The sequence below is a fragment of the Notechis scutatus genome, chromosome Z, assembly GCF_049901735.1.
Source record: "Notechis scutatus isolate UNSWTSFEM ecotype Mainland chromosome Z, rNotScu1.2, whole genome shotgun sequence".
Lineage (NCBI taxonomy): Eukaryota > Metazoa > Chordata > Lepidosauria > Squamata > Elapidae > Notechis > Notechis scutatus.
In genome coordinates, this window is record NC_142025.1 from 91,062,786 (window position 1) to 91,075,516 (window position 12,731).

Here is a 12,731-nt window from a genome sequence, read left to right on the forward strand (position 1 = left end):
TCTCACATACCATTACATTCACTGAATTTACAGAATGAGACTTCCGGATGTCAGATATTGAAGATTTCTATTTCTAACCCTTCTATGATTTCTCCTTGCTTATTTTCCAGCTTTTTTTTTTTTCTCACCATGAAGCATCTTCCAACAAGAAAAAATAGGACCAATTCCAGGAAATCTTTTGACTAGGGAATGTGCATCTTTAAGCACCCTAAAATCTATGGAGAGATGATTTTGATGCTAAATAAAAATATATAAACAATCTGCTGATGTAGAGCTGCAATACTTGATAGTGAACACCAAGTGGAGCTCAAATCTGTATATATCCTGCTCATGATTCTGAATATTAAACTTGCTTACAGAAGATTTCTATAAACAGCTCAATTGTGAGTCTTCAGTTTAAAAGGCTGTGATGGGATGATGTTTGGAAATTATTCAGGAACAGACTAAATACAATGAATGCAGTAAAAAGCAACAAGCAAGTGCATTGCTGTAGGCAACCAGGTATCTGCTGAAAATCCTAAGGATGGCAATTTGACAATAAATGAAAAAAGGGAGATAAAGACATGAAATGTATATTTAAAACATACAAGTACACCCACCCACATACGTGTGTGTGTGTGTGTGTGTGTGTGTGTGTAGCAGGGGGAAAATAGCATATTCTTTCCCTTGTGCACATTTCTTTTGTATAAGACAAGCTTACCTTTGCATTGCGAAAAATTTCCTGACATGGAAAAACATGTAAAATTGTATGCTATTAAGCAAAGATTACCAGTAACCTAATGATAACAATACAACAATGCAGATATAAAACACATATATCAGCTGTATTTTTTGGTCTGTATTTATTATATATAAATATATGTGATCCAAATTAGCATTTAACAATAGGGAGACTTTGCATGTAATTATAGGTAGTCCTCAACTTACAACAGTTCATTTAGTGACCGTTCAAAGTTACAATGGCACTGAAAAAAGTGACATGACTGTTTTTCAGATACAACCTTTGCAGCATGATCAAGTGATTAAAATTCAGACACTTGGCAATTGATTCACACTTATGACTGTTGCTGTGTCCCAGGGTCATGTGATCACCTTTTGCGATCTTCTGACAAGCAAAGTCAGTGGGGAAGCCAGATTCAACCTGGTTACTAATTTATTAACTGCAATGATTCATTTAACAACTGTGACAAGAAGGGTCATAAAATGTCACAAAGCTCACTTAACAAATGCATCACTTAAAAACAGAAATTTTGGGCTCAATTGTAGTCATAAGTCAAGGACTACCTATAAAAAGAAAATATGTGGAAATATGTGCCATTAATAATTTGACCCCCAGCCAAAAGGACAATTTGACCACTTCTACCGAATCTTTGCAAGGGTGAGAAGTGATGATAAGGATCATCTAATCCAATTTCCTCCCAGTGCAGGGTTTGGCTATCAAAGCAGTCACACAACAAGAAGTCACCCAACATCTCTTTAAATTCTTCCAGTGGAGGAGTGTCCATCACCCCATGAGGCTCTCTGTTCTATTATTAAAAGCTCTTGTATTTAGGAAATTTTATTTATTTAAAATTTTTATATACCTGCCAATTGCCCAACCAACTCCAAGCAGCTTCCAGTCCAATGATATCCAATCTGCTTCCATTTATCCATATTTCTATATCCATATTTATTCAGTGTAGAAAAAAAAAGACTATGAAAGGACAAGAATCCTCCTTGTCATCTCTCCAATACTAAGAGAAGTTGGGGAATTGGAAGAGTGATCCATGACTTCAAATTCTCTTTGATACTTGATGATGGCAGTGCTGTTGTTCTTGTTGTTGTAATCCTAATAAATTGGACAACCCAGAAAAATCTTTGTGGCAAATTCATTTGTTCGGTTAAAATATATGGTTTATTTAGTTTTGGTTTATTGAGCCCAACTATAATAATGTGTCTATTGTGGTGTATTGCATATCATATTATAGGAACCCAATTGTAGCTTATTCAAAAATCATGGTGGAAAAATCATGGTTGGGCTGGGATGTGATCTCTTGTATAGATCACCTCCTTGCCATCCATCCTGAATAATTTTGTTTGTGCTGTTCAACTGGCATGCCAACTGGTTCCAACTCAACTGTGAGTTGAGTTGATAATGCCAATTTCCACAAGTAGCTGCTTGCACAATTCTTGTCCGCTGAAGCCCAAGTTGGATTTTATAAACTTCCTATAAAACATGTTCTCAGCTTTTGGATCACTTCCAAAACATATGTCCATTATTTTTGGAGAAAAAGGCTAAACTGCTCTTTTTTTAAAAAAAAGTCCCTTTAAAAACAGGAATGGAACAGCAGCAGCAAAATCAATACAAAGATGGACAATAAGATCCACCATCATTCTAGCTGGGTGCAGCAATGGACACCGATCGTAGTGTTAATCTCCATGGCAATGTCAAAAAAGGGCTTCTGTGTAGTGGGTAAAACAGGTGAAAGAGAGCTCAACTGGAAATTTCCTTATGTCCCACCGCTGTAAAGTGCCAACTTGTCTATAAGCATTTTTATTTTGGGCAATTTTCTTAAGCCTCACCCCCGTACCGTACCAACTTACCTATCAACCTTTTTGTTTTGGGAGATGTGTCTAACACTGTCCCAGAATAGCACTAGATATGAGCTCAAAATTAGTCGAAGTGACAACACTGCAAGACATTTATTTTCAGTATGCTTGTTAAACTGTCAATGTCACTCTTGAGAGTTTCTGTGGGAGGAAAGGTGCCAGGTCCTGGATTTACAGGCTCCCATCTCCCAACCTCACTCTATCACATTAAGAAAAGCATTAGGTCAACGCTTTTCCCAATTAGCAAGTGGGAGTGGGATCCCTACAATGCAGCCTTTTGCCCTCACACGCTACACAGTAAGGACATCACCTTCTGACCTCTTTACTGAAGGATAACAGAAATCAGCTGTCAAGACAGAGTAGATTACTGTATACTGGCCTACTTTTGTTTTAGTAGAAGAGGTTAAAGTAGCTCCCTGGAAGATTGTTTTAAAAGGTCTCTTTTCATAGCACTGCTTCGCCTCTCATGTTTTGCGTGGAATGTGTGTACCCCCACCTTGTTCATGAGGTTCCTGAAGACAAGCATTCAGAGGAGAGATTCTTGATACAAATGAATCTACCTGGGTAATAGAAACTTTGGGTTTCTAGTTACATCCAAGTTTCCACATTTTTGGATGCAAGGTTTTTTGCAAGGGTTACTTTTTGTGCAGTTGCACACTAGTAGCATCTCAATATTCCTGCCTTTAATGTTTATGATTTGGGGATGTGGTATTTTTCATTGTTCTTCACTAAACACAATAAACATTTCAGAGAAATTGCATTTTAGAAAATAGTTTTATTCCCATGATAATGATGGGTTTGAATTATTGAAGCATTGAAGAACCAGTTGTATAACGATGAGGCAAAAACTTAATAAAATTTATCTTCTATTGATAATAACCTTTCTCTTTTGCTCCCCACTCAAATTAAGCAACAAAACAACCCAAAGAGGAGACTAAAACCAAAAAGTACAAATAGGTTGGGGATGAAGATGATCATTATTAATTACTTGAAAGTTCAACAACATATTCTTTAAAATATCTTCTCCACCACCCCTTTTTCTCCCCAGAAACTCCTGTTTGTAAGTCTTTTGGCGAAATCATTCATTATAAATTTGGCCAACTAATTTTATCTCAAGGAACACTACAATAAATAATATAAAATACACTCTCTTAAAATAATCTTATAATTTGATATATTCTTCTTGTTCAAAGCCCATTTGTAACCCTTTTGTCTACTGCAAAGAAACAAACTCAATTAAACAGTTAACAACTTGGTAGAGAGTTTATGAATCTGCAACTTTTTATCTCCACTGAAGCAGCAGAAAATTGTTAAATCCATCCCAGAATAAACTTAAGCATCTAGGTAGAGTAATAGATCTTCTATCGTCTTTCATATTGAGAACTTTGTAGGCATGGCAAGAAGGGAAAACCCTAAAACTAATTTGGATTTACAGAACTCAAAATAACCTGTTCCTATCTCTATTGGTATTTAATCAATTGGACACAAGCAGTCAGGGATTGCTGAAATTGAAGTTCACAGAGCAGAAAAATTAAAGCAATATATGCAGCTGTTGTGTCTAATAGAAAGATTATCCATTAAAGTGCTATGGGTGTGCAAAGCTCTGGAATAAGAGGCAGCAGCTTAAAATAAGGAATCAAAGATACCAATAAACCAGAGAACTTCAGTTTCAAGGATAGGTGAGGAAGAATTACATAATTGGACCAAACCAATAGCAAAGCTCTGGGGAGATTATCTATTTTCTTTCCTTTCCTTTTCCCTACAGCAAAAAGGACCAAAAGGATATCAAGTCAATAATTCTGCCACTAACCATCAGGTCAAAACCTATCAGGATCAGCCACCCCCAAATCATTGCAAGATGTCATAAATCCAAAAAAATATGCCTCATTTCGCCAACCTGTATTTCTGGTTAACAGTTATTCCTATGCATTGCAGCAGTTTCGTTTCAATTCCTTATACTTTCTTGGTAGATTAATAGGCAGGCTGGATTTATATGCCACAATGTCCTCCCTTTTTCCTACTAGTTGAATATGCCAAAATCTTACCAGCTTTATCAAAGAAAGATGCCAGTCCTTCTTATCTTGGAGACTTTCAGATATGTTGAGTTAGGACTCCCTGAATCCTTAGTCATTGGCACCACATTGAAGAAGGTTGCCCAAATCCAAGGATCTGATTTCAGCCCATTTTTATTATTATTTCTTCCTCCAAATAAAACCAAGTTTCCAGTATCTTCCTTTCTTGAATATTTCTACAACCAATATCCTAACAGAGCCTGGGGCATATAATTTATAAACAAGGGCAGAGCAGTCTTCAGAAATGATATGCAAGTGCTTCAGTACTCAAAGGAGATTAAGCACAGCACTTCTCCACTATACATTAGCCTCCCTTTTTTTCCAGGCTTCCATCCAAGTCTTAATGAATCTATTCATTCAAAATTAACATGACACTTAAAGCGGTGGCACCTTTTTTCCCCTCTAGGCTCACATAGAAGCCTGAAATATCAATAGAGGAGGGAAGAGAAACTCCTGAGGTCTCTGTGTTATTTAGAAATAACAATGGTTGCTTGCAGTTCCATGCCACAATAATAAATCTTAGTAAAGAGCAATCCTCTTAAGTGTAAGTAAGTACAGGATCTAGCTGATTTCAAGAAAAGTTAAGCAAAGTTGATTAAAACTACTTAAGAGAGCAACAATGATAAATTACCTCCATATTGTTGCGAAGTAAACCACATGGATGTATCCATGAAGTCACAATTCTTACCTGTTAAAATCCTTTTAAAGGAAGATCCTGGGGACTAGAGGCAGGAAGTAGATTTAGAGCCCAACATTTATATTCTTAAAACATCGGGCTGGGTAAGAGAGAGTCTATCACAGCATAACTGATAATGGTAGGAGCAAGCAGCTACAAATTCCCCACTATGGATATAGTTAACATGTTCTGCCTTGATGATCATCCCTGGCCCTCCCCTAAATCCAGCATGTTTCTGGACCTGCATATGAGTAATCAATAGTAACAGGTTTAGGACTCTGACTTGACCCATGCCAATTCTTCTCATTTCTGTTTTCTGTCCTGGAGGCCATATGTTTGTTGCTTTACCTGAAATTTATCTAGCACATTATCAGAAGAGGAAGACAAGCTAATTACCCAAGTTCACCAAGGAAGAAAGAAGCAGTAGCAGAATGGGTCAACACACAAGCTTTCCACAAGAGAAGGCACCTCCTGCAGCAGAGAAAAAGGAGACTAGCTAGCCTTGCCTCCTTGTGGGCTCAGGGGAGTGGAAGAGCCGCCCTGCCTTGCCTTTTATCTGCCTAATACCTCAGGCCAGGCTATCATACATGCTGGAAAGAGCTTTCCAAAGTCAGTAGTAAGAGCCAGACAGCAATTTACAGGGAGGTCAACGACTTTCTCTCTGCCAGGCACATGGCACATACCACACGTACATGCATGCATTCTGTATGTTCAGAATCTGTTCAGCATGCAAAATACGAACAGAAGGGCCCTGAGCAGAGGCACTGGAGGGCTGAAGCACTTAAGGCAGCCTTCTCCAACATGATAACTTCCAGATGTGCTGGCTGGGAATTATGCAGTTATCGCAACAGGCCTGGAGGTTGTCAGAATGGAGAAGGCTGATTTAAGGTGATCTGTGTTGTAATTCTTTTCTAGGCACTGGAAAAGATCCGGCAATGAACAAATCTTGGGAGAAAAATTGAGAGTTATCTTTTTCTCCCTTTCCCCCCACAGTGGCGGGCTGGTTGCAGCACCATAAGATAGCAAAGGAAGAGATCTGTGATAGTTTAAATTGAAAGAGGAAAGGAGACCATCTTCCTCCAGAAGCTGTTTGGCTTTGGCTGGGAACAGGAAAGAAGGACTTTAGAAGAGCCAGTCTATGGTCACTGTCCACGCCAGCCATTCCCCAAACATGTGGGGTAATTTGAGGCACCAGCGGAGACCAATCTTCTCCCTGTCCTCAGGGAACCTGTCCCCACTCTTCCAGCCCTGAAGTATCAATAATTTAAGGTCAATGTGAATTCATCATGATCTTGTGGGAAAGCCCAGGCAGTGCTGCTGGCAGGATGAGGATGTTAAAGAAGTTGTTGGCACAAATGGCAAAGAGGGAATGGAGGGAGTCCCCAGACCAAGGAGGGGCATTGAGTTACAGGCCTGGTCAATGATGGTGTGGTTTGGGGGTGCAAACACTACAGCCATCAAGCTCTTCCGTAGAGCTGAAGGCCAATCTTTTAGGGACAGCCTCTGCCCTCAGTGACTCTCAGCTGTCACTCCCAAAGGTCTGAGTGGGAACAAGCTTCTCTCTAGAGGGATAAAAACCTGCCCTTGACGCCTTAACGGATATAAGCATCACGCCCCCAGTCTTCCACATTGTTTTGGTTATGACCTAGAGCTTCCATCTCCTCCTCTTCCTCTTCCTGGCAATAGCGTTCCCGCCCTTTTCCCCGCCCACGCAGAGACCGGTTATGGTTTTGTCGGTCAGGCTCCTCAGCTTCCAGGGAGCCTTGGCACTGGGGGGGACGATGACCGTGGCCCTGGAAGTGATGAGGCTCAGGTTCTTCAGCCTCCCAGGCACCCTGGCGGTGACTCAGGAAAGGGGGCTCCGGCTCCTCATAAGGGTCAGTTTCGATGTCCATGCAGGAATCCGTTGGATCAGTGTAAGCAGAATCACGACTGCCCGGCATCTCTGAATCAAAGGTGTCTTGTCGGGAAAGGCCTCGGGCAGCCAAGTGAGAAGGAGGCACCATTGAACGGATCTGGCCGTGCCCCATTGGCTGCCCTGTGTAGCTGTGGAGGCCAGGATGCTTGGGGTCATGAGGTTCCTCCCCATGCACCAAATAGGGTCCCTGATTGAAAGAAGCAGATATCGCACACCATGCAAACGAACAGAAGAAAAAGATAAAACAATGTTAGTGCAGCCACCACACAGCAGCAATAATATCCTCCAACTGGTTAGAATGAGACATTCTTGAACTCTAGTCTTGTGAATCACCCTAGATTTAAGAAAGCAATCAGCCTTCCTCTCCCCAGGCCAAGAGCAGACCATTTTCCTTTGGCAGTATTTCCTCTTCTTTCTCCCCAAACAGATGAACAAGAAAAAAACAACAACCCATGCATCTTAATGCCAAAGAAACTTGCAAAGAAATAAAGATGGACAACTGAGGGACTGAGAAATTAGGGATGTCGGGACAGAGATTCGGAACATTAGTGCTGCTGGTTAAAGTCCAGACTTAATGGCATAAAGTGTACTTTTAGGCAATAATGTATATTACTTCACTTACTTCAACAGAAAACAAACCATGCCATGCTGTATTTTGGCTCTCCAAACTAGGATCTAGAATTTTGCCCCCAAATTCTTCCCTGAATGGAATCACCAGGAAAAAGGGAAATAGCTTCAGAGAAGAATGTTAGTTCTGGCATGTTGTCAGAAATTGCTGTTTAAATATAGTTTTGGACAAGTTATGTAGAATCAATATGAACTAGAACAGGAATGAGAATTTTCTGGCCCTCCAATTGGATTTTTCTTACCACTACTCCTTCCAGATTTGGCTATGTTTCACTCCTTTTACTCCACACACACACACACACGCACACACGCATGCACGCACGCATACATACATACATACATACAAACATGTACATGCACACAGGTAGTTATATAGAAAAAAATGAGACTTTTCTATTGTTTCTATAAACATTAGAAAGACTTACCACTCAATTTGATAACCTGCAAGATTTCAGCATATATAGTACATGTTACAACAGGTAGTCCTCAGCTTATAACCACAATTGAGCCCAAGATCTCTATTAAGTGAGGCAATTGTTAAGTAATTTTTGCCCCATTTTAAGACCTTTCTTGCCACAATTGTTAAATGACTCACTACAGTTGTTCAGTTAGCAGCACATTGTTAAGTGAATCTAGCTTCGCCATTGATTTTGCAGATCCGAATATCACAAAAAGTGATTCTTGGACATGGCAACCATCATAAATACGAGTCAGTAGCCAAGTGTCTGAATTTTGATCACAGGACCACAGGGAGGCTGCAACGGGTATAACTGTGAAAAATAGTCATAGGTCATTTTTTTTCAGCTCTTTTGTAATTTTAAATAGTCACTGAATGAATTGTTGTAAGTCGAGAACTACCTGTACCTGGATTTTTGTCAAGTTCTGACACAATGCCATTTATATAGCTAATTAGTAGATCATTAGTCCGTTGAGTCTCATCATGCAGACCCATAAAAAAAGCAAGGGAGAAGCCAATTGGGAAAAGGAACAACTTAAGGATCAGCTTCATAGATATGTTTACCACTTCAGAGCCTGCACTGTTCTAAAACAAAAAGCATGTGACGTTTTTTCATCATATACTCAAACATCTATTTGAAACAAGGAAAGCTCAAGTTTCTGAATGATAGGAACAGATTACCTTCACTCCTGAAAAAAAACAAACTATTATAGTCATGGTGCAAATTCATATTTTCAACTAAGGAAAGAAACACATTAGATGAGCCCCCATACCAGAAATTAGTTTAAGAGGTTTACTAGGTACAAAGATGAGGGTCCTTGTTAAAGTAAAAATATAAGACATTGCATAATCTGATGTGGATGGTGCTGATTCTGATAGCTTGATGTTGACTTGTCTACTAATTGCTAGGAAGCTAGAAAGGATGTTGTTTTGATAAGTTGCAACAGTGATTAAGTTTTTAGACAGTATATTATTTGGAGAGGCAGTAGTAGTGAATTTTTTTTTAGATAATCTCACTCCACTGAAGCTTCCCCAACCCTGGTATATTCTAGATGTGCAGAAGCTCAACAAAGGGAATTTTCAGCACACTGAAAATTCACACAGTTGAGTTGAAACCAATACATCTGAGGAGTATCGAATTGGAGAATAATTACCTTTTGAGTACATCCCTTGTCTACATTCTTATGCTTTGTTTAGGAATACAATAAGAACAAAGCATGGCAAAGGAGGTGAATTGTTGTGCAAATTCATCCAGGAAAAAAATGGCAACAACTGGCACCTTTGTGGCATAGTAACCCAGCTTTTGCATTCATGTACATACATTGGCAAAAAGCTTGGTCAATTCCTGCATGGCTTGTCAAGAAAGTGAAGGAAAATGAATGCCTTTATGGCTTCTGTGATACCATTTTACTATGATTAAAATAAACTACAATATCTTCCCTACAGACCCAACATTCTTAGCTCAGTGTCCTAGCAAGTAAAGCTTGTTGAGACAAAGGCAGGGGAAAATAGGAAACCTGACAAAGCCATCCTTTCAACAAAATTAGTATAAATTTTGAAAAGGCAGAGGGGTCTTTAGCAGAGAGATTCATCAAAGATGTGTAAGGCAGAGAGCAGAAGAAGAAACAGAGAGCGATCACCTTCAATGAACAGCAGTACAACAGTCCTTTGAGGGCAAGAGGGAGCCTTGTTGTGGGTCTCCCTTATTTTTTCTTTCTGGAGCAACACCCCAGTTTTTCCAGAAAGCTATAATTCATGTTCTTCAACCCGGATAGCTCCACTCAGCCCCTCGTCCAGGCTGCCCCTCCCACCCCAGAACCCCAGGTTGCGCTTGAGGGAGGTCAGCACTTGTACCTGGAGGTTGGAGACCGGGGCAGGGCTCGCAGCCAAGGCAGCAGTTGCCATGGTGCGGGTTAGCAATGGATTAGGTGGATTACTGCTAGGAGGATGGGTAGCCTTCCAGTAGGCTTCCAGGTATTCAGCCAGGTGTTCACAAGCATCTTCCAATTGGTTTTCATCCAGAATGATGTCAAACATTTCCTGCAGAAAAACAGGACGAAGAGTGGCAGTAAATTGGTCCAATGAGAGAAATAGAGAGATGGGGGTGGGGTGGGAAATGGGATGGAATATCAGGAGTAGCAGTAAGCAAAAGAGGAAGTAGGCAGATCTTATGAATAGAAGCCAGTGGGCTGCAAAAGTAGGTTTTTAAAAGCACAATCTTCTCCAATTTTCGGAGGGTAAACCTTGGGAGATGACAGCAAAGAATTGAAGAGGAGAACTACAACGTGATCTTTCTGTACCACCAAAATTTACTTAAACCTTTCAGATACAATAACAGATACTGTCCCATTACTGTATTGAAAAACTATTCTGGTGCAACTGCAAATGGCCATTGTAAGAGAGAAAGGGGGATATATATATATATATATATTCCTATTTTTTACTAGTGATAAAATGTTTTTGGTCAGCTTTTTCCTCTGTATGAGCATGCTGGCCAAGCGTATCAGGAATTGTAGTCCATCATCTTTGGAAATCACCAGGAGTAAAAACTAGGCTAAACATGATACTGAGCACAGAAGAGTCATAATAACTTCCCTACTTGGCTTACTTTGTAAGCATGGGCAGAGATACAGAACTTATCTAAGGAATGAAATATCACAACAGAGGCTGAAATGTGAAGTTTGGTACCACAAACATAAGGCAGGGCAAACTGGTGATGGTGAGAAGAGGGCTAAATGCTTCATTTGCATGGTGTACTTGGGATTGGAAACATGGAAGGAAGGGAGAAAATAGTTGAAGAAGTCCTGACCATTAGGCTGCTGCACCCAGTGAGAGAACTTACTGGGGGACATTGTGCCAACTTGTCTGATGCCACCATTTGCACATTCAAGTGCTTGGCTTGGGATTTACCTCTAGATTTCACCAACCTTTGCAGCACCTGTTGGAGAAAGAATGGGAGAAAGATATCTCAGGGCCCAAAAGAATGAAGACAGGATCAGAACAAACCAATTATTAAAAGAGAGGAAGATACTTCCAAAGAACTCTTGCTATCATCCTTCTCCTGAAGGAACCCTTGCAAATGTATAAACACTTATATATAGGTAAGAGGTATTCATTCCCCTGAACACAGAGCCTTTATTCATCAGAGTAAATAGTCACAGAAAGAAGACTACATTTCACGTTGTGGAGATGAAGTAGCAATTTGGAATGGATAGAGATAGTAGGGCAATGTTTTGCCTTCTGCATCCTCTCTTCATTTCCTAGCATTTTGTGTAAAAATGATTGTGTCTCTTCTTGATATTTCAAATAACTCCTTTGAGCCTGAAGAGTTCCTGAACTAGTTGGGCCAGTGTCACAAGTTATTTCCTGATGTGCGGCTGGTTTGAAAAGAAGCAAACAAAAGAAGCTACAAATGAATTTGTATGAACTATGTGATGTCTTTACATTAACAGAGCATAATTCTACTTATGCATGATCATACTCAATTTTAAGGAAACTATGCTCAGAATAAGATCAAGTCTTTCAAAAGAGAAAACATGAAACACAAATAGCCTGAGGTGAAAACTGGAAAATTCTTTGGTCTTTGCTGCATTCAGGGACCAGGACTGGACCTGCTGTTTCTTCTATCTCTTCCATAGCACAGTTTTCAGTCTCTTCCCTTGATCAAGATTTCACCCAACCCTTACTTATATTATGATCTTCCCATCACAAAAAGACAGGTTACAATTATAAGCACTTAAGGAAAACAACATTGGCAAATTAACTACCGGTACTTCTTACATTTCTTCTGCTATTAGTGGTTTCTTATTTCTAACTTAAACCATAGAGGTATTCATTAAGGTCCATGGAAACCAGTAGTAAGATATGAATGTGCATATTTCCTAAATAAATAAACTCATTAAAAAAGCAGCCTCAGCACTATCAGAATCATGCATGCAGGTACTTCCAAAAATGACCAGCCTATAGTCACAGGCCAAGGAAGGCAAGTTATTAAATTTTACTGAATTTGTTGAAACGGGTTTTTGCATAAACCAGTAGTTTTAATAATATAAAAGAAAAAACCAAGGGAAAAATATAACTAATGAAAAGTAGGAAAATACGGTTATAAAAATGTCTTATGCGTTTTAGATCATTTGAGGAATATTATATTTTCATTTTCTAGGCTGTTTAACATCTTTCCCTTTAAGAACAGCATTTCTGCAGGAATAACAATCAACAAAAGAAGTGCTGTAATTCATTAGAGACAGCACAGAATTTTCATGCAAAAGTTCACAAATTCAATCCCTGACACCAAAAGGACTGGAAAAGATCCCTTCCTGAAATCATGGAGAACAGTGGCAGCCAATGAAAACTGTGCAAGGTAAGTGCCCCACTGGTTCAGTTCAACTATTT

At 39.6% G+C, this 12,731-nt stretch overlaps 1 protein-coding gene across 3 annotated transcripts in view; it reads right to left on the reverse strand.

The window, feature by feature from the left end:
• Positions 1 to 3,349: 3,349 nt before the first annotated feature.
• Positions 3,350 to 12,731, reverse strand: part of CACNB1 (calcium voltage-gated channel auxiliary subunit beta 1) — a 67,851-nt gene continuing 58,469 nt past the window's right edge. For 2 of the 3 annotated variants that reach the window (XM_026679752.2, XM_087946249.1), the window contains 3 exons: positions 11,182 to 11,277; positions 10,194 to 10,379; positions 6,780 to 7,442 (listed from right to left, as the gene is read on the reverse strand). In XM_026679752.2, coding sequence (XP_026535537.2) covers positions 6,930 to 7,442; positions 10,194 to 10,379; positions 11,182 to 11,277 — 795 coding nt within the window. In that variant the 3' untranslated portion in view covers positions 6,780 to 6,929. Of the gene's footprint in view, positions 7,443 to 10,193; positions 10,380 to 11,181; positions 11,278 to 12,731 lie in introns of all 3 variants that reach the window. The other variant, XM_026679754.2, reaches the window with a different exon arrangement.